Source organism: Emys orbicularis, chromosome 4 (assembly GCF_028017835.1).
Source record: "Emys orbicularis isolate rEmyOrb1 chromosome 4, rEmyOrb1.hap1, whole genome shotgun sequence".
In the NCBI taxonomy this organism is placed as follows: Eukaryota; Metazoa; Chordata; order Testudines; family Emydidae; genus Emys; species Emys orbicularis.
In genome coordinates this window covers 123971421-123992814 of record NC_088686.1, presented here as the reverse complement: position 1 = coordinate 123992814, position 21394 = coordinate 123971421, and the positions used below count along the sequence as shown (strand labels likewise).

The following is a 21394-nucleotide window of genomic DNA, read 5'->3' as shown; positions in this document are numbered from 1 at the left end:
GGACGGTCTGATATGGTTTAGCAGAAGCGGAGATAGTGGATCAGGTAGACCAGAGATGTGGCACACAAGGTGGGACACAGGGCTAGTGTGACCAGCGGTTCAGTACGGGGAGGCAGGAGAGGGGATCACGGAGCTGATTGTCCATTGGGGTGGCTGTGGGGGGTAGGTCACAGAATCCCACGCTGGAAGAACCAGGAGGCAGGTCCAGATTGGACAGACAGGCCAGTGGCTCAAGGTGGGGAGGTAGGAAAGGGTGTACTGGTGCTGACTGACCACGGTGTGATCCAGCATGGTGGGGAGAACCAGTACCTGATTTACCATGGCGCCACGGTGCCAGGCCCACGGTCCAAAGGGGCCCCGGCCCTGCCGGCTCTTCTCCGCCTCCCCCTCTCCCCCCCATGGGGGCAGAAGCTTAGTGCTGCCGGCTCCTGCTGCAGCAGGGCAGGCTCTGCCGGCAGCCAAGCTCCTCCCCCGCCTCTTTCCCCAGAGTGCTACGTTCCCTCCCCCCCTCCCTGCTGCTGATCAGCTGGATCAGCTGTTTGCCAGCAGGAGGAGGGAGGAGGAGGAGCGAAGCCTCAGCACGCTCGCTGCTCTGGGGAGGGGGTGGGACCTTGGGGAAGGGGCTGGAATCAGGGCATACCCCCTCCAGCCCCCTGCCGTTAGCACCCCCACGACCCCAGCCCACACCCACAGTCCTCTGCCCACCCTGACCCCTGCAGCCCCTTACACACCCCCAGCCCCCTGCACCCCCTTCACACCTCCCCAGCCCTCTGCCCTGACCCCTGCACCCCCCCACACCCAGCCCCCTGCCCTGACCCCTGCACCCCCTTCACACCTCCCCAGCCCCCTGCCCTGACTCCTGCACCCCCCCACACACCCAGCCCCCTGCCCACCATGACCCCTGCACCTCCTCAGACACACCCAGGCCCCTGCCCTGACTCCTGCACCCCCCCCCACACCCAGCCCCCTGCACCCCCTCACACACACACCCAGCCCCCTGCCCTGACTCCTGCACCCCCCCTCACCCCTTGCTTCCCACCGCTTAAGGCTTAGCCCTCTCACTTTTAAAAATGATTGCTTGCCCCTCCTGCTCCCCTCAGGCTTTTCTGGCACCCCTGTTGCCAGGTATCCAGTTTTAGACTGGAAACTCCAGTAGAAAATGGGACCTGGGTGTCCGGTTAGCAGTGCTGACTGGAAACTAAAATAGAAGTAACCACATTACCCTCCGCTCCTCCCACTCCCAACACCCACCCCAGAGGGCTGGAAGAGAACCTGTCCTGCTGCTGCTGGATGTCACAGAGTGTGGGGGAGTCAGGGTCCTGCACCCCGCACTTCCTGCGATTCACCGTGACTCTCAGCCAGCCAGTAAAACAGAAGGTTTATTAGACGACAGGAACATAGTCAAAGCAGAGCTTGTAGGTATGGAAAACAGGACCCCACAGTCAGATCCGTCTTGTGGGGTAGGGAGCCCAGACACCAGTGCTGGGCCTCCCTCCATTTCCCCAGCCAGCTCCAAACTGCAACCCCCTCCAGCCCCTCCTCTGTCCTTTGTCTCTTTCCCCAGGCCAGGTGGCCACCTGATCTCTTTGTTCTCCAACACCTTCAGTTGGCAGCTTGCTGGGGAGGGGCCCAGGCCATCAGTTGCCAGGAGACAGTGTGTCAGCCGTTCTCTGTGCAGACAGCATCACACCTGCCCTCTAGGGCTCTGCAACAATCACACACCCTTATCCCACCACCTAGATACTTAAGAAATGCATAGGGGAAACTGAGGCACTCACACAGTATTCAGAGAAAACATTAAGAACATTCCCACTTTGTCACACTGGAGGAGGGGCAGCTCAGTGCAGAGAGAGACGAAGAGAATGGTCTAGAACCAGGGAGAAGGTAGGTACCCGCTCTATGTGGGTAGGGGCGGGGGGGGGGATCCTGTTTACCCCCTCCCCAGCCCTGCTGCGCTTGCAGTTTACCCCTGGCCCCTCCCTTGCTCCAGGAACCAACCCTAGCTCCCGCCCCACTGTGCTTTTTCCCTGGCCCCTTTTACAATCATTCCCCAGGGGGCCCACAAATATGTTTGGAGCCGGGCCCACAAAAAGTTAATCCGGCCCTAGGGAGAACAGTCGTGTGGCGAGATCAGCCTAGCAGGAGCAGACCCACTGCTCTAGATGGCTCACTTTGGGCTTCAGTCTGGCAAACCCTGCTTCCTACAGGGACTCGGACTCACTTTCTGTCTCTCTAGGTGTTCATATGGCCAGGGCCGTCCCTAACTATTCTGGGGCCCTATGCAGCCCCCCCTGTGTGGTGGGTGTCTGGGCCCCAGGCCTCCATGGGGGAAGGGGGGCTGGCTCCAGGCCTCCGCACGGGGGGGGCTGGCTTGGGGGACAGTGGGGAACCACCCCCCAGCACTCACCGGCGGCACAGCTGAGGCTGGGCCGCTGCACTTCCCGACGCCGGTGAGTGCAGGGCCAGCCCTGCCCGCACTCCTCAGGGGAGTGGGGGGGGGGCTGGGGCAAAGCAGGGGCGGGAAGAGGCGGGGAAGAGGCGGGGCAGAGCAGGGACGGGGGCCATGGGGAAGAGATGGAGCAGGGGCTGGAGCAGCAGGCAGCTGCGCAGGACACCTGGAAATTTGGTGCCCAAAATTTCCGGGTGCCCTACACAGCTGCGTACTTTGCGTATGGGTAAGGACGGCCCTGCATATGGCCCTTGTCACCACAGTATCTGAGCACTGGGAGGAACGAAGTGCTAACCCCATGCTAAAGCCAGGGCCCAGAGGCAGTGGAGAGGCAGTGACTTCCCAGGGTTAGCCGGGGGTCAGTGGCTGAGCTGGGACTCGCTCCTGGCCCACGCCCTGTCTGCTGGCCTCTGCCGCCTACCTTCGAAGAGGAAGGTCTCGTTCCAGTGCGGGTTCAAGTTCTTCCTCTTCACTTTGGTCTCCAGCTTGTTCTTTTTATCAGGCAGCAGGTAGATCTTGACGAAAGGGTCACTGGTGCCGCTGAAGTCCTTGGCTGGCAGCTCCTGAGCCTTCATGATCTTGACAGTCAGAGTGGATTCCTGGAAGTTGTAGCCGACGCTGAATTGGATTCGGCCGAGGTTCTCCCTGCTGGAGCTGTCGTGTCCCTCGTCATCCTCAGAGCCTGGGGAGAGCTGAGGGGGGACAGAGAATGGAGAGTCAGCCTGGAGAGCTCAGCATGGGGTAAGCACCATCGCCAGGGAGAGACCCAGAGATCTGTCTATCTACCTATCACATCACCAGGGTATCTATATTTTATGTTCAGTCTTTGAGCACCTCCTCCTATAGCTGCCCTTCTCCCCGGCCCCTCTCTCCCCCTCCCTCCCCAAGATAGGACCAGAGGAGGAGACTGGGCTGATTTCTCCCCATTGGGCAGCTCGGGACTCTGCAGACCCAAGAGGCATCTCTAGTCAGGGCAGAGCGTAAATCTGCAGTGAGGAAGGGGGGTTGGAGGCTCCCGGGGAGGGGAGATCACAGCAGTGGGATGGGTGGATAAGGCTGGTTTCCATCTGGCTCTGAGGAATGTTACAATATTGGTTAAATAGCCAGGGCCAATCCTGCAGCCCTGATGTGAGTGTAACACGAAACACAGCACTGGCTACGTGCCCCTCTGGGGCTGTTCCCCATAAAGAGATTTCTTAGGCGGCAGCTGCTGTTTCCACATGGCAGAGCTGGTCCTTTAGCTCAACCAGTAGAAGCTCATGCTTTTAGACCAGGTTCAATCAGCTGCTGCCCCAGCCAAGGGGAGGTGAGAGGGAAGCATGCAGGGTCAAGCTCTCTGAGGCAAGGCTCTGCTGATTATCAACCTGCTTCCTGATAATCACCAAAACTCCCTGGGCTTCGGTGGGGCCAGGTTCTGGTCTGGGAGTAGAGAAGGAGTCTATAGTCAGAAAGGGAGGTGAGTTTCTTCTGGAGCCCTCTGTGTGTCTGGACAGCTCTGCAGAGCTGGGCTAGCATTTCACGTCGGCGTCCAGCTTAGTGCCCTCCAAGAACAATGGACAAAATCCCACCCTTGCCTGAGAGAGGGCAAGCGCTACCATGCACGGCTCAGGCACAAGAGCTGGCTGAGATGGCCCCCCATCCAGCATGTGTGCTAGCCTGCTGGGAGGAGGGGCCTGGAGATTGGTAGACCACACCTCCTGGAATGTGAGGCCCGCCCCCAGCTGGCACGGGAGCCCTGGGAACCCTATGCACAGGCCCCATCACGCTGCTTGCAGCGGAGAAGGAGCTTACGACAGCCAATTAGCTGCATAGCCCGTCTCCCCTGCTGTCACCTCCCGACTGCCCCTCTCAGCTTGGGAACCAGCACAGGTGTGTTAGTTGAGGCTGGGGAAGAACTGGCACAGAGCTGTGGGCAGGCAGGGCCTGCTGGGGACAGGTGCTGCATCAACACAGCAAATGAGTCTCTTCAGGCCACCAGTGGGTTTGAACCCAGGACTGTCTGTACAAAAAGCACAGGCTTCTACCATTTGAGCTAAAGGACCAAACCTGCCAGCCACCTGGAATAGCATATTTATAAGCTCTGTGATTTAGCCGCCAGAGCACTCGGTTACTCTGCTTCTTGTCAGCGACGTGTGGAGCCAACTCGCTAGCCAGCAATTTACCCTGCTTGGCCTCAGCCCCCGGCTCGCCTGCCCTGGCAATCAGCACTGCCTGTTTCTCATGGGCCTCTCCAAAATGCCCTTGCTTCTCCAGTACCAATCGCTAGCAGGAACGGAGCTCACAGGCCACCGCAACCCAGCTCAGCTCCCTCCGCTTGCTCTGCCTGTCTCATCTGGGCTCTTTGTGAGCATTTCCACTGATGGGACCTCCCCGACCTCAGTCCATTGTCAGAGCATCAGCAGGCACCTCATCTAAATGTGTTCTTCCCGTGCGTAGGGCCCTTGCTTCTTGTTAAACTCCAATCATTCCCAGCTTCCTTTCTATTATCTCCGCTCTGCTGCTGGCACAGAGGCCTATGCCACCCTGCTCCCTGCATTTCTTTAAGACACGTATGCATAGCTCCTGTGACGGTCTCTTAGATGGGAGGCCTTCCAACTCTCCCAGCTCCCACGCTCCCCTTTGTACTCCCTGTTTTACTGCTCATAATAACAAACCAGCGATTAATAATGACTATCTCAGTTGCACCATGGCTTCCCCCTGGTGGAGTGCAGGGGAATTATCACCACTCTGCTTTCACACGATACTGTATCGCTCCCCAGATCTCTCCGTATTCCATGACGAAAAGCTTCCTTACGTTGGAGTTAAGGTTGAAAATACACATCAATCATTTCCAGGGAAATGGTCTTAAAAGGATGTTGTGGTTTAAACAAAACAAAACAAATCCCTAGAACGCCAGGAAAATCAAAATCCAAACAAACCTCTGAAAGGTTGAAAATGTCAACAGTCAACGAAACAGACTTTACATTGGCCTGTCCCTCCACGCCCAGGGCATGCGCTGTACAAAACACGCCTATTTTGCTGAGGACTTTAATACACATGCCGGCACAGGCTGGGAACATCTTTGATCCTGAGTGGCCCAGATTGTGGTTTGGATGATAGGGCTGTGCAGGGGAGCGACTCTCCTTGCATCTCTGCATGTTACCCAGAGCTGGGGACTGGGCAGGCAGGAGTCAGCAGTTGCTGCGTCTTCCCTCTATTCCCTGACCAGAGCAGCCCAGCCAGTACACGGGGTGTTGTAATTTGCGGCTGGTCCGGGCCTGTAGTTAATCACTACCCTGTAGAGCAAGGGGGAAGCAGGGGAGGGACTGTAACACAGAGGGGTGTCTCTGAACTATGATGCCCCCTGGCATAGACGCCGACTCCGGGGGTGCTCTGGGGCTCAAGCACCCATGGAAAAAAACCAGTGGGTGTTCAGCACCCACCAGCCACAGCTGTTCTGCGGCACCACCGATCAGCTGTTTGGCAGCTGGAGAGAGATGCTTGGGGGAGAGTGGAGAGCAGTGAGCAATGGGCGGGTGGGGAGTGGAATGGGGGGGGGGCTCAGGGCGAAGCAGGGGTGGAGCACCTACGGGGAAAAATAAAAGTCATGCCTCTGCCCCTGGGGCTTTTCCAGAGGTGGCACAGTTGATATACCATCCCTTGCGTAGGGTGGTGCCTAGAGGCACAATGTAACCCTAAAGTTGCCTGCTTGCGTATGAGAGTTCAAAAAAAGAACTAGGTAAGTCCATGGAGAAAAGGTCCATCAATGGCTATTAGCCAGCATGGTCAGGGACGCCACCCCATGCTCTGGGTGTCCTTACATAGGCGCAGACTCTGTGGGTGCTCCACCCACCGGCAGCCCCCCATCAGCTCTCCCCCACCCCCTCAGTGCCTCCCGCCCGCCGGCAGGCCCCGCGGATCAGCACCTCCAGCTACTGCCCCATGCCTCCCGCCTGTTTCATGGTGTTCAGGAGGCTCTGGGAGGGAGGGGGGAGGAGCGAGAATCCGGCCTGCTCGGGGGAGGGGGCAGAACTGGGCAGGAAGAGGCAGGGAGGGGGTGGAGTCTTGGGGGAAGGGGTGGAGTGGGGCCTGGGGCAGAGCTGGGGGTTGAGCACCCCCCGGCACTTTTGAAAATTGGCACCTGTGTGTCCTTAGGCCTCTGACTGCCAGATGCTGGGACTGGACGACATGGGATGGATCACTCGATAATTACCCTGTTCTGTTCCTTCCCTCTGTAGCATCTGGCACTGGCCACTCTCAGAAGACAGGATACTGGGCTAGATGGGCCATCTGTCTGATACAGTATGGCCGTTCTTATGTTCAAGTTCAAAGCATTTGCTAACCCGTATGCCCAATCTCAGCCAGTAGTACTCTGGCATGAGGCCTGGGAACTGGAAACTCTTTAATAAGGACTTTAGGCAGGGTGAGTTTTACATTCTGAAATGCTGTGTGTGTTCAGAGTTTCCGTAAGCCTTTGATGAATGGTACAGTGGCTTCAGGAGTTACAAATCCACAGCACGTACAAGATGCTAAATGTCTCTGCTGACTCCCATGGCAAGGTCAACAATTTCCAATTACAAATCTCCTGCCCCTCAGCACCTGGCCTCAAATCATATCATTTCTTCTAAGGATTTTAAAGAAAGTCTAGTTTGGCAGGCTCCAAACAGATATAACAAAGGGCCGAGCTCTCTTAAGCTGGGGAACCACAGTTTTAATGTTGGTTTCCTGAACGGTCCTAACTACAGTGGGCCAAAAAATGAATTTCTGTCCCATTGAAAGTTCTGGGATTTTGAAATTTGGTTTCGCCCCCAATTGGGACAAAGAGTCAAAATCTTGGAATTTTTGGCAAAACGAAATATTTGGAAATATCCCCTTTCAGTCTTGTCAAAACACATGATTTCAACCAGATCACGTTTCATTTTGACTAACAGAACGGAATTAATACAATATACATGTAGAAATCTTTCAAAATCATCAATCTTTTTCAGGTTTTGAAAAACAAAATGAAATGAAAATTTCAATTAAAAATGAAACAAACAAGTTAATTTTGTTTTGAAATGTCCTGTCAAAAACTTTAGACTAAAATGACATTTTCCTGCAAAAAAATGTTTTCAGTTCATCCCTGGCAAGAAAAGTTTTTGGTCAGAACATTTTGGCCAACTATACATGGGGGTTTTAGATGCTTGGGTCTCCTGCCCCCCACTAACAGACACCCCGGTTCTGTTGCCCTCCCCCCACCCGACCCTTCTCCACTGCCTCACACATAGAAGCACTGCAGTAGTCCAGCTTAAAACACTTGTGAACGGTGCATCTAATGACTCATTATCCCACCAGCCTCTCCTGACTTAGCCAAAGGCACCAGTCCTCACTGAGGCCAACACAGACTAAAGCAAACATGGAGTGTCCAGACCGAGCTCTCTTCGGCTGAGTCTACGCTCACAGAGCTGCTTCTAACTGAAGCCATAGGAGAGATCTGGTTTAAGCACAGTCGGTTCAGTGTGTCCATGCTGCAGACCTGTTACAGTTTTCCCCATACCCACACTGCCCTCTAGGTATCTATCCCACAGTTCCCAGAAGCAGAGGCTTTTGGAAGATGTTGCAAGGCCAATGGTCCACGAGGGACAGTCGTGGGAGCACTGTTTGACCTCCGTTCACGCTGCCATTATCATGCTGCAGACTGAGACATTTCTTAGCCTGTCCCATCCTAGTGCTCCATGGCAGGAATGGGCACTGTTTAGGGCACTTTTGGGTGTTGATGGGAGGTATTTCACAAGTGAGGGGCCCAGGCTGCGCTCTGAATGGTGCCAGGCCTGGTCAGCCCAAAAACCCTCCCCAAGAAATGAGGAAGACAGCTGTTCTTAAACCCTCACATCTCCCAGACGCCTTGCGCATTTTGCGTCCAATGTCCCACAGCTTTCTACGTGGGCCTCGGAGCAACGGCCTGACACTAAGGAAGGAGAAGTTCAGGCCGAGATGTTAGAAGCAAGGTTCTTAATGGGTACAGCAGAAACCACAGCAGAAACAGACCCATTAAATCACCTGCTGGCCAGTGCAGGAGCTTCCCTTCAGGGCACCTAATAGTGCTTTGCACTGGTTTCTAAAGGACTATCTGGTTTCTAGACGACTCAAGTGATAAGGCTTCCACCACTGCCCTGGGACCAGTATGGGGCGGGCTGGCCTGGTGGTCAGCATGGTGCTCAGGAACCAGAGGCCAATGGGCAGGTCTGAAGGCAGGAGCCAGGTGTTAGAGCCGAAAATTGAAGCCAGGAGGGACAGGAAACAGAAGCTGAAGCCAAAGGTCAGTGTTGAGTCAGAAGCCAAAGAGCCATAGCCTATGGTTGGAGCCAGAGCAGTCAGAAACCAGGACGAGGGGGTCCAGGGACTGGAAGGAGGCTGAGGGCAGGAGCTGGGAACAGGACAGGGTCGGAGTCCGGAATTGGGGATGAAGCTGGGACAGCAGGTAGGAGACGGCAGGGTCTGTAGCAGCAGCAAGCCAGGATCCACCTTTTTGCACAGACAATGTCCTCTGTCTCTTTCTGGCTTAAATAGTGTACGTGACCCAATCAGGGACTCCGGAACTCCTCCAATCACATCCCTGGGGGCGGTACTTTAAATGATCATATGCCTTTCAGGCTCCCAGTTCTCTAGTCACTAGTAGAGCTGTTGAGTGGTGTTGTGGATGTGGCCGCAGCCTGAAGGCCCGGACTCAGGACCCGCGGATCTTCCCACTGACAGGCCTCACTGTTAGGAAGTATGAGCAACCATGTGGCTGACCAGGGAGGTGGAGGTGCCGTGGCTGTGCAGATGCAGGATGGAGAAGTCATTAGTGGGGATGAACCAGAGGGGTGGGGGTAGGTGAGCCAGCCGGTCTGTAGTAGCCCTGTCTGGGTTGCTCTGATTCCTTTCCTGGCTGGACTGGATGAACCGAGAGGCCTTGTGGGTGCTGGTGGCTCTGCACTTCTCCATTAATGACAAAAGCCCCTTCTCGCCTATGGCTTCTCCGGATCCACTGGGAGCCTGAGTCACTCAGACAGAGCAGATGGCTTGGTGCTGTGGCTTGGGAGGGCTGGCTGGGGCTCCTCTTGAGGAATGGGGAAAGAAATAAGAGAAGAGATGCAGACATATGAGGAGGGCGGCACATGCCTCTGCTCCATTATGGGTAGTGACGCCGCCAGCTGCAAGCCACTCCATCAGTACAAAGGCAGCCTGGAGGAAGCTGGAGCCATTGACCCAAAGCAGATGTGGAGGGCTTGCCTGGGAAGTCCCCAGGGACCAGGCAAAGGGAGGACTGCATTGGCACGTAGCTGAGCAGATGTGCGTGCTGTTCGTGCCATACTGTGCCCCGGAATGCACCAAGGAGAAAACTTCCCGGCATCTTGTCAGCAAAGGGAAATGTGGAGCACAGCCTGAGCACTGCCACCAGAAACAGGCATTGCAGGCCCCTTCGAGACAGGTACCTCTCCTTCCTCCGGAGCTCTCAGCTCAGCTAGTCACCTCAGTGAGAGGTAGAGGAGCTGCTGGTGAGAGGAGCACCAGGAAAATCTCATGCCCTGGCTTTGACTGAAGCAAGGGTCAGGGGCAGCTCTGGTTAATTCATCAGCACGACGCCACGCATGGAGACCCCAGGCCCCGTCTCCTCAAGTGCTGATGCTGAGGTCCCTCCTCTGCATGTGGCCCTCATGTTTCTGTGGGTGTGTGCATGGCCTTGGGACAGGGTATCTATGTCTAGTCACTGGCATGGGCTCCCAGATCTCAGAGAACAAATCCCTTCATCCTCCAGGCTTTGAGGGGTTTTAGGGGCTGGCCATTCACTCCTGGCTGACTCTCCTGGATACACAGCATGGAAGCAGGGGCACACCCACATCCGCAATGAAGGAGCAATCTCCTCTGCGTCTTGCCAGGGCCTAGCTGGGCTCCTCCCTTTCTCCCCATGCCCGGAGCCCCCTGTGCTTGTAGCACTCTCTGGCAATCCTGTCTGTGTCCCCAGCGAAGATGCCTCTGCAGGGCATTGGGGAGCGGAACTCTTCCCACTACGTTTAGACAACTAGATAATATATTATGGATTCCTGGGCCTGTGGCTTCATTGCTGTCCAGGCAGCTGTCAGAGGGGATCAGCCTCTCTTTCTGTCACCGGCGTCTCCTCAGACGGCTCCTGGCTCCGCTCCACACACTCATTTCCCTAGGGTCGGGAGCTCCAATTAGCCAAATCCTTCCTGACAGCCTGCCTGTCACATCACTGCAGCCATCTCTCCAGAACCAATCCAACGGCCCAGGCTGCGTCTCGTTGTGAGCAGCCCCGGGATAGCTTGGCCTCCTCGACCCAACACAATGGAAGCACTGGGACCTGGCAGAGGACGGGACCCTCACGCACACAGCGGCTAACGGCGGGGGTGTATGGCCTGAGTGCGTGAGACAGAAGAGGGCTGAGCGGGGAGAGAGAGAAGTAACATACCCGGCTATCTATGGGGAGGGATTTCCACGAAGTACCGTCTATCAGGGAGGTGGGAAGAGACACCTAAAGGCCCAAAACCAAGCTGGGATGAAGCTCTTCAACATCCCTAAATAGAGGTTCAAGAGCAAATGATGGGGTGGTGGGAGATGATAATGGCTGGTGCTAGTGGAGTTCCTCATGTGTGAGAACTGTTGAGAGAAGGCGGAAGGGCCAGGTATCTCCAATGCTCCACTCTCAGTCCCCACATGCTCCAAACATGAGACCTCCTGACACCCACCAGGCCCTTGTGATGCAGCATTTGCCATGTGCCCCTTGACAGCCCCATTCACTGTTTGTCTGACTCAGCTCCACATTTGTGGTTTCACTTGGTCATGTCAGTCCAGGGGGGTATACGCTGCCTCCCCAGACACTCACCCGCTAGGACTGGATCTCAACCCCTTCACTGCTGCCCTCTGCTGGTGCTCCTGTGGTACCATCGGCCGGGGCCGGTGCTCCTGCAGGGCAATGGCACTGCATTCCAGCAGGGGCTCGGGGCAGCACAGGAGCTATCGAGGAGCCAGTCGGTTCAGATTTGTCACAGATTGATACTGCCTTAGGAAGCTGTCCAACCATCTCCTCCATTGGATGACCCACCCCCTCCCTCCCCCCACACCAGTGCTTAGAGAGCTGTTGGATGGATGGACACCCCCGCCCCCAGTGCATTAGGGACTCACTAGTCGCCCCTCCCTGCCACCACACACTAGTGCATTAGAGATACAAGGGTACACTTGCATTTCAACCAGAGTGTGATTGCAGCTCAAGCACACATACCCGAGCAAGGTTTAATCTAGCTAGCTTGGGTGCCGGAGCAGTGGAGCTGCAGCAGCATGTGCTTCAGTCTGGGCTAGCCCCGCAAGTAATTACCCAGGGGTCTGGGCAGGCTGGTACTGCCCACGCTGAAGCCCATGCTACTGCTGCTTCACTGCTCCAGGACTCACGCTAGCTAGATCACCGCTACCCTGGTTAGGTCTACATGGGCTGCAACCAAGTGTAGATATACCCTCAGAAGCAGAGCTGGTCAAAACACAGCCTGTGGAACAGCTTTCCCTCAGAAAACACTGACCAAGTGAAACCAAGCAAGGGGAGTTTATCAAAGCTTTTCACTTTGATGGCATCATTTCAAATGTTACATTGTAACATTAAAGTCCCTGTGAAACCACTTTTCCATAAAGTTCTTTCAGTGTGTCCAGGGCCGGCTCCAGGGTTTTGGCCGCCCCAAGCAGCCAAACAAAAAACAAAACAAAAAACAAAACAAAACAAAACAAGCTGCGATCGCAATCGCGATCTGCGGCAGCAATTCGGCGGAAGGTCCTTCGCTCCGAGCAGGAGTGAGGGACCGTCGGCCGAATTGCCGCCGAACAGCTGGACGTGCCGCCCCTCTCCGGAGTGGCCGCCCCAAGCACTTGCTTGGTACGCTGGTGCCTGGAGCCGGCCCTGAGTGTGTCTCACATGAAAGATCTCCGACTCTTCGTTCTGTGGTGAATTTTGTCGCTCCGAGGTGGGAGGAAGGGAAATCTTGAGATGTCAGATGGAGCAGAAGTTCCCTTTCCTGACCAGCTCTGCTCAGAAGCAAAGAACACTGGACATGTCCCATTTCTTGCCATCCACCCGAGTATCACACTTTTCCAGGAGCCAGCGGGAGCTGGACAGGGAGGCAGCCAGCGAGGCTGCTCTAGCTTTTTTGGGTGTCGCTCATGAGCACACTCAAAATACACCTCTGAGGACACATCATCAGATCCCTTGGGATGCCTGGTTAGGTCATCGTGTAGGTCCCTCCCTAAGTCACTCAGAGGGCAGCTTGCCGGGTTGCTTGGGGACCTCCCAGGGTCGTTTGGAGGACACTGTCAGGTCATTAGCTCATGTTCCACCATCAGCCTTGGAAACTAGTTGTGCAGAGTAAGGAATCTAGCACAGACTCATTCAGGGGTCCCAGCAGCAGTTACCCTGATCTCCCTGAGACAAATCCACAGGGCCACCTCTCACTTTGCCCTTCCTCAAGCCAACCACTGAGGAGGGCACAGAAATACATACATCGAGCAGCAGGGAGAAGGAGAAACCCAGGCATTGCCTTGGAGGGTTTTGCTGCCCTGCCTATATGGAAGAACTGACCCTGAGCCTGCCCTTAAAAGCTATTGAGCCAAATTCTCAGCTGGTGCATATCAACGCCGATGGACACCAGGTGAGAATCTGTCCCCTCATCTCCTGTGTCCTTGGAACAAAACAGGGAGTTAAGTGGCAAAACAATTTTGTTTCCCTGTCCTTCTGCTGTTCTCCCTCTCTGCAATCATGTTATGTAGCTGGGTAATGTGTTTGGGGAAGGATAGAGCTTGTATCAGATGCGGCACTGTATTGTTAGCTCCAGCCGGGGTAATTACATTCTGTCTCCCCCACACGTGTCCCTGTCGGTGGTGCAGGGACACAAATGTCTAGGGGAACCTGAGGAATGTGAATTTTGAGTGGGGGAGGAGAATGTTTAAAGGGGGGCTAGGTAGGAGCAATGGGGCGACACTGACGAGCAGCGATAGTCTCCTAATGGCAAGGGGTTAGGCTGTGGAAGAGTCTCCCCAAAGGCAGTGGTGGAAGCAGGGAATGACCGTGTGTTGTCCAGGGAGGGGCAGGGGGAGGTGTATTCCAGACAGGTCCTCACAAGCCTTGTTCATCTCTCATTTCTACAAAGCTTCCCCACAGCGGTGCCCTGTCTATGCCAGCACGGACTCCAGTGCTGTGAGCTTCCCCGCAGCAGTGCCCTGTCTATCCCAGCACGGACTCCAGCACTGTGAGCTTCCCCTCAGCAGTGCCCTGTCTATGCCAGCATGGACTCCAGCACTGTGAGCTTCCCCTCAGCAGTGCCCTGTCTATTCCTGTATGGTGCCAGCCATGTGAGCTTCCTCAAAGCAGTGCCTTTGTCATGATGGCTCAGATCAGGCTCTTGCTAGGTCTATGGGAATCTGTTTATTGTGGGTCTGGAAGGCCAAGTGGTGCTATGGTAACAGTGTCTTGCTCATGACCTGGAACGGACAAGGGGACCTCCGGAGCCAAGGTGTGAGTCTCCACAGCTTGATCTAAAGAGGGCCAGGCACTGAGCAGTGGGCTTTAGGCAGGCAATGCTGCTGAGTGGGCTGGGCCCCCTGAGGAACAGCCTGAGGAAGAGTACTGGGGAGCTGAGAGAGCAGGGTGCCACCATCCTACAGAGCAGCTTCCCTCCTCCTTACAGGGCTGGCAGGCTGTCATAACTATAAAGGGAAGGGTAACAGCTCTCCTGTGTACAGTACTATAAAATCCCTCCTGGCCAGAGACTCCAAAATCCTTTTACCTGTAAAGGGTTAAGAAGCTCAGGTAACCTGGCTGACACCTGACCCAAAGGACCAATAAGGGGACAAGATACTTTCAAATCTTGGTGGGGGGAAGGCTTTTGTTTGTGCTCTTTGTTTTGGGGGTTGTTCGCTCTTGGGACTAAGAGGGACCAGACATCAATCCAGGCTCTCCACATCTTTCTGAACAAGTCTCTCATATTTCAAACTTGTAAGTAAACAGCCAGGCAAGGCGTGTTAGTTTACCTTTGTTTTCTCAACTTGTAAATGTACCTTTTACTAGAGTGTTTCTCTCTGTTTGCTGTAACTTTGAACCTAAGGCTAGAGGGGGGTCCTCTGGGCTCTTTAAGTTTGATTACCCTGTAAAGTTATTTTCCATCCTGATTTTACAGAGATGATTTTTACCTTTTTCTGTAATTAAAAGCCTTCTTTTTAAGAACCTGATTGATTTTCCTTCTTTTTAGATCCAAGGGGGTTGGATCTTGATCCACCAGGAGTTGGTGGAAGGGAGGAGGGGGGATGGTTAATTTCTCCTTGTTTTAAGATCCAAGGGGTTTGGATCTGTATTCACCAGGGAATTGGTGAAGAGTCTCTCAAGGCTACCCAGGGAAGGGAGTTAGCCCATTGGGAGTGGTGGCAGCGGACCAGATCTAAGCTGGTAGTTAAGCTTAGAAGTTTTCATGCAGGCCCCCACACCTGTACCCTAAAGTTCAGAGTGGGGAAGCAGCCTTGACACAGGCTCAGCCACCCAGAGGGACTCCTTTCCCCTCAGTCCAGAGAGGCAGGGTCGGGGAGCAGTGAATGGAAGGGAGAGGGGATGGCAGAGTAGGAGCCAGGGCCAGAGGGTCAGAGGGGTTAGTGAGCTGCCTGCTGGGGGAAAGGAGACTGCCTGAGAGGGAAGGGGAGGCAGATGGTAGAAGGGGAGGGGCAGCAGGGCAAGAGGAGTAGGGGAGTGAAGGGAGAGGGGAGGGCAAAGGAGAGTGGAGGAGGAGGGGTAAGGGAGGGGGCAGGGTGAGTAGGGAAGGTGGATGAGAAGGGGAGGGGAGGAAGAGGGGAGCAGGATGAGTAGAGAAGGGGAGTGGAGGAGAGGGCAGGAGGGCATGGAGGGGAGGGGAAGGGGGCCAGAGGAGTAGGGGAGGGGAGGGGCAGGGGGCTGGAGGAGTAGGGGAGTGGAAGGGAGGGGCAGGAGGGCAAAGAGGGGAGGGCCAGAGGGCTGGAGGAATAGGGGAGGGGAGGGGCAGCAGGGTGTGGGGGGGGGGAAGGGGGCCAGAGGAGTAGGGGAGGAGCAGAAGAGTGTGGAGGGGAGGGCAGGGGGCTGGAGGAGTAGGGGAGTGGAAGGGAGGGGCAGGAGGGCAAAGAGGGTAGGGGCAGAGGGCTGGAGGAGTAGGGGAGGGGAGGGGCAGGAGGGCGTGGAGGGGAGGGGAAGAGGGCTGGAGGAGGAAGGGAGAGGAGGGCAGGAGGCTGTGGAGGGGAGGGGCTGGGGGCTGTAGGAGTAGGGGAGGGGAGGGGCAGGAGGGCGTGGAGGGGAGGGGAAGAGGGCTGGGGGGGGAGAGGAGGGCAGGAGGGCGTGGAGGGGAGGGGAAGGGGGCTGGAGGAGAAGGGGAGTGGAGGGAGGCACAGGAGGAGTAGGACATGTGCAGTGGAGTGGGGCAGGAGAGGGCAGGGCATGGGGAGCACAGGAGGAGAGAGGCCACTGGTTGCTAAAGCAGGACGCATTGTCCAAGGTGTCTCTGTGCCCAGGCAGAAGGCCCTGCCCTATACCATGCTCCAGGGGCTGGCCTGAGCATGGGGCCAGGGTAGGGGGTGGGAGATGCAGGCTGCCACTCAGGGCCCTGCCTTGGCCTGTGAGGTTTGGGTGGCTCAGTGGCAGCCCATGGCCTGGCTCTGCGTCTTCCTACAGGGCAAGTGCGCTCGGCGGTTGCCCAGCAGTTCATTAGCTTCTGCCTCTGACTCCACCAGTGTGTCTAACACGAGTGAGCCACTTCCCGCAGGGGGAGACACTAGGGGACCAAGTAGGGGCTCCTTGCTGGGCCCAGAGGCCTCCGCCAGGACTGGTGCACCCGGGCAGGCTGGTACGTAGGCAGCCAGAGCGTACGTGAGTGGGCGGGGCCACGGGTAAGACACGTGTGACCCCTGTGGGTATGTATCCAGGCCAGGAGGCTCTGGGTGTGAATGTTCCTGCACTGGATGTATGTGCACCCCCATGTGCATTAGCCTGGCTCAGGGTGGAGGGGGGCTGTATGACTGGCTAGAGCATGGCTCTGTGCTGTGTGTATCTCTCTGGGCTTTGCGTGTGTGCGTTGCTGCATGTCTCTGTGCTATGGCCATTTGCGTGTCTCTGCTGCGTGTGGAGGTAATGCCCCCACACCCTGCGGGGTTCAGTCCCCACCACAGGGTCCCCAGGCTTTAGGGGGAAGCATATCCGTTTCCTAGACCAGACGCTCTCTTCCCTGCCCTGCAGCCAGGCTCCTCCCCCCTGCCCAAGCCTGCCATGGAAGCTGAGCTGCCGGTCCTGGAGCCCCGGGTGGGGTGGCTGGACTGGACTGTGTGACCGAGGGCCCTGGCCAGGAGCGGCGCCAGGGTTTTTGCCACCCTAGGCGGCAGCTCTCCTCCTCTGAGCATTCGGCGGCGGGGGTCCTTCCACTCCACGTCTTCGGGGCACTTCGGCGGTGGGTCCCGGAGCGAGTGAAGGACCCACCGCTGAATTTCTGCCGAAGACCCGGAGCGGAAGGACCCCCCCCCCCCGCCGCTGAATTTCCGCCGAGGACGGCAAAATGCCACCCCCCCCCCGAAATCCTGCTGCCCTAGGCGACCGCCTAGGGTTGCCTAGTGGAAGCGCCGGCCCTGACCCCGGCAGTGACACTGGCCTGCGGAAGCGCCTTCCCTAGTCCCTCCCATGCTTGCGGGAGGTGGGATCCACGCCCCTGCTGCCTGCTGGAGCCTCTCCCCGGCAGTAGGAGGCAACGTCCCATTCCCCACGGTGGGCCCAGCTATGTGACCCAGTCAAGCAGAGTGCCCCATCTGCTTACATCTCAGCAGGGATGTTTTAAAGGGCAAATGTAGCCCAGACAAGGGTGCTGGATTGGCCCCTGGCTCTGAGCTGGGCAGCTCTGGCCTCACTCTACATACACACGGGACCTAGGGAAGGAGCAGGGTCTCAGCCCCACCGCGTGGTGTGTTGATCCAGGAGGGTGGACGCTCCCAGCTCCTCCTCTCCCACTGCCTGGTCCAGGACCAGGTGCTGGGGTCTCCTGGGCAGAGTGGAGGGCGCAGTTCTGGCTGCCTGGGCCAAGGAGCCTGGGCTCCCAAGCCCTGGCCATGCAGCTGGGGGTGGGGAGCAGCCAGTCTGTCCTTAACCTCTCTCCGCAGGGGCGTGCTCGTCCCGTATCCCCTGGATGGGGCGTCCCAGCCCCCGGGGCACGTCACTCTCATGCTGCAGTGCGGAGGGGCGTGGGGATTGCTTTCTGGCTCGCCCCTCTTATCTCTGCCCTGCGCCCCAGTTCAGGGAGAGGTTGCTTGGTTACTGACACTGCTCTTTCCAGCTATGCCACAAGGGGGCGCCACATGATGCCATAATGTCCATCGGGCGAAGCAGAGGCCATTCTTCTAGCTCCGGATCTTGCAGTGAGACAAGACAGTTTGTGAGTTTGGGATGGCGCCGGGGTCGCGGGGTGTGGTGGGGGTAACGCCTCTGCCCTGCTGGGCTGGTGCCATCACTACAGCCCTGATCCTGAGCCCACTGATGCTCGTGGCCAAGCTCCCACTGGCGTGAATGGTGCAGAATCAGGGCCCAGTGAGGATCACCCCCAAGGGCAGGTCCTGGGTTTGGGCCCATCTCTCTTTAGCCCCCAGCAAGAGGGTCACACAGGGGGAAAGAGCGAATCCCCCCCCCCCCCGAGCAAGCTCCTAAAGCAGGTGTCCTGTCTCACCCCCCATCCCCAGCCTCTCCCCAGGCTCCCCACCAGTGTTCCCTCTCATTTTTTCCATTCACGTCCGGAATGAATTTTGTTATGTGCACCATAGCGAGGTAATGTGCGGATGTGCACCACCAGTAGAAACCAAAAACCTAGCTATAATATATATTTAAAAAAAGTTACCATAGGGATAATTACTCCAGCCAGGACAGGTTAGACATTTTAGAACTCACTACTCAAAGAATTAAATTTAAGCATAGAAGATAAATAAAATTATGAAATGCATAGACCAGTCAAAACACTAAAACAACACACTTTGAAAGAAGTATCGAGTTACAACAACAATAATAATACCTGGTGTTGGGAGGTGAGTGTGAAAACAGTGTGTGTGTGTGTGTGAGAGAGAGAGAGAGAGAGACACACACACACACACACTGTGTATGTGTGACAGAGAAACACAGTGTGTGTGTGTGACAGAGAAACACAGTGTGTGTGTGTGACAAAGAGAGACACACGCTACCCCTTTAAGTAGCCTGCCCTTTAAGTAGATCAGCACTCAGCAGTCTGAAGCCTGCTTGTTCAGACACAGCAACAGCTGCCAGCAAGCTCCTTCCGGAGCCCTGTCGTGTCCCCCCCCCCCCCCCCCCCGTGGAGATGGGGTACAGTGGCGGGGGGGGGAGGGGGACACCCTGACATCAGCGCCCCTTTCCCCTGCCCCACTCTGCACAGCAAGCAAGAGGCTCCCGGGAGCAGCTGGCCAGGGGCTTCAAGGCAGAGGGCAGGAGCAGCGAGGCAGTAGGGGGAGGGACACTTGAAGTGCACTGCACTTGATAGCCTACTGGGCGGCCACCCGGAATTTCCCCACTGAACATTCCCTGCTCCAGATTCTTCCCCCCACAAACGGCTGGTATCTTTCCATTATTTCCTGCCTGCATGTCTAAGGTCAGCCCCTTTGTCTCACTTCTCTGTCCGCATGGGTTGCTTGCGACTCCTCCAGTCTCAAGGTTGCAAACTTTAGTGAGTTTCTTGGCATATTTCTCAAAGCCCCAGTTCCTGGAATTAGGGGCTTCTATGAGACTCTCATCTTTCATTTAAAAAACAAAGCAAGTTTCCTGCCCTCCTGGTGGCACAGAAAAGATTGAAAACATGACCCCTGAATACTCCAAAGCCAGACAAGAAATGAAAAGAACCCCAAATACAGTATTTTTAAAATCTTGTGATTTCTTTAGCCAATCTCATGATTTGGGGGGATGATCTTTGAATGCATAGGCTGAATCATGTGATTTTTGAATGCATGGGAAGGGCAATCCTGACACTGAGTGTTCTCGGCATGTCATTAGCTCCATCAATAGCGATGGCAAATAAAACCCCTCCCTAATAAATAGATACATCATCCTCCATCCAGAGTGGTGCCTCCCCCTTGGCTGGGCACCCTCGTCCCTTCCTGCCTGCTCTAGTGCAAAGCTCCCCCTGGCCTCCCTGAGATGCTTGGGAACCCTGGGCTTGGTGTCTCTCTCTTCCTGCCTCACTAAGGATTCAGCACAGAGCTCTGGAGAAGGTTTATTTACTCATTTCATCTGTGCTGGGCAGGTGCCAGAACACACTCAGCCACTTCAGCTGCATCCCGGCCTCCTGTCAGCAAGGAGCAGAGTGAGAGCTTCACAGTTACTGATCCAACACACTGCCCAACTCTGTGACAAGGGGCTGCCCCTGGGGGCCATCTGGGGTTTGCTCAGCCCTCACAAAGGAACAGAGAGCTGTCCGCGAGATGAATGAGCCTGGCCAGCCCTGTCTCAGGCGCCCCTGCCACCACTGGGCGTGTGGCTGGGCAGAGGTGCCCAGTGACAGGCTCCGTGCTGCCTGCTCCCTGAATGCAGGGCTTGTCAGGGCTGACTCCAGGGAAACGGATACACAGGGTTTGGGGAACAAAGGCTGGCCTGAACCCCCACTTAGCCATGTCCCAGCAGGGCCCAGAAGGGAACGGCAGCTTGGCACATCCCAGTGGAGATCCCCCAACCACGTGTGAGCCTGGAACAACCTACCCGTCACCCCAAAGGAACCGGGAGCCTAGAACATCTCAGCAACGACCCTTGGATGAAGCATGAGTCTAGAACAATCTGCCCATCACCCACAAAGAAAATGTGAGTCTAGAACATTTCCATGATCCCTGAATGAAGCAGGAATATGGAACAACCTGCTCTTTGCCCCCAAAGAGAGTGCAAGTCTAGAACATGTTGAGAACAGCTCAGAACAAAGCAGGAGCCTAGAACAACCTGCCTATCACCCCTGCAGGGTTTGGTAGCCTTCAATGTCTTGGCAACAGCCCCTGAAACATGGGCCTAGAACAACCCGGCAAACCCTGAGCCTTAAAGTTCCCAGAGTGCTCTTTGCAGTGTCACCCACTGAGCCTTGCAGCTAAGGGCACAACTGGACCCACAGTGATTGGTTTTCAGTGGAGATGTAGCTAGGCTGCAGAAATGGGGTAGCAGTGCTGGCTGTGGGGGAACTCCTAGCTACTCCAGTCCCAGCAGGGCGCACTATAGGGAGTGGAGCAGGAGTATTGGGCATAGGGCAGTTCAGACAGGATCAGGGGTATCTCCGAGTGAGAGGCACAGGGGTTCTGGCCTGCACTCACCATTAGCATCTCACTGGTCAGGGAGTTCACCAGGTCCGAGACAGACGAGCGAGGCTCCGTTTTGCGGTCAGACTCATCATTCTGGGTCTGCCCAGGCATAGGGGCTGTGTTCACCATCTTGCCTCCAGACGGCAACCTTGGGAGAGAGGAGCAGTATGTAAGAGAAGGGGGCAGGGTGCCACGTCCGAGCTGTGGGTCAGGCCGTGCCAATGCAGCCCCAGCTGCTCTCCATCACTGCTATATCCTGATGCCAAGATCCCCCTCAGCATCCCCTGAGACATTCCTGTGTATCCCTCACACCCCTGGATGACTCCTCACCCACCTGGCCCTGAGAGTGTTCTCCTCATACCTCTCACCCTTTTGACTCATAACCATGGATCCAGGCATGCCCCTCAGATGGGCACCTGTCCATCTCGTTCGCTATTGCCCTCAGCCTGGTGCTGATCCCATTTGTCCTGGCCTCCGTCTTGCTCTGGCCCTATAGATAGAGGCCCTCATGTCTCCCCAGCCTCCAGTAATTCCCACCCCTTCAGTGCGGGCCTGGGCATCACCCACTGGCACTGCAGGCCCTCCTGTCTTGTACTGGGAGAGATGGGGGAGTGGAGGCAGAGCCTA

General features: G+C 56.2%; 1 protein-coding gene across 1 annotated transcript in view; it reads right to left on the bottom strand.

The window, feature by feature from the left end:
• The window catches only part of SYT7 (synaptotagmin 7), a 122272-nt gene that overhangs the window by 15607 nt on the left and 85271 nt on the right, over positions 1-21394 (bottom strand). The window contains exons 10-11 of the mRNA XM_065403362.1: positions 20780-20915; positions 2871-3141 (exon numbers count right to left, since the gene is read on the bottom strand). Of these exons, the coding sequence (XP_065259434.1) occupies positions 2871-3141; positions 20780-20915 (407 nt within the window). The remainder of the gene's footprint in view (positions 1-2870; positions 3142-20779; positions 20916-21394) is intronic.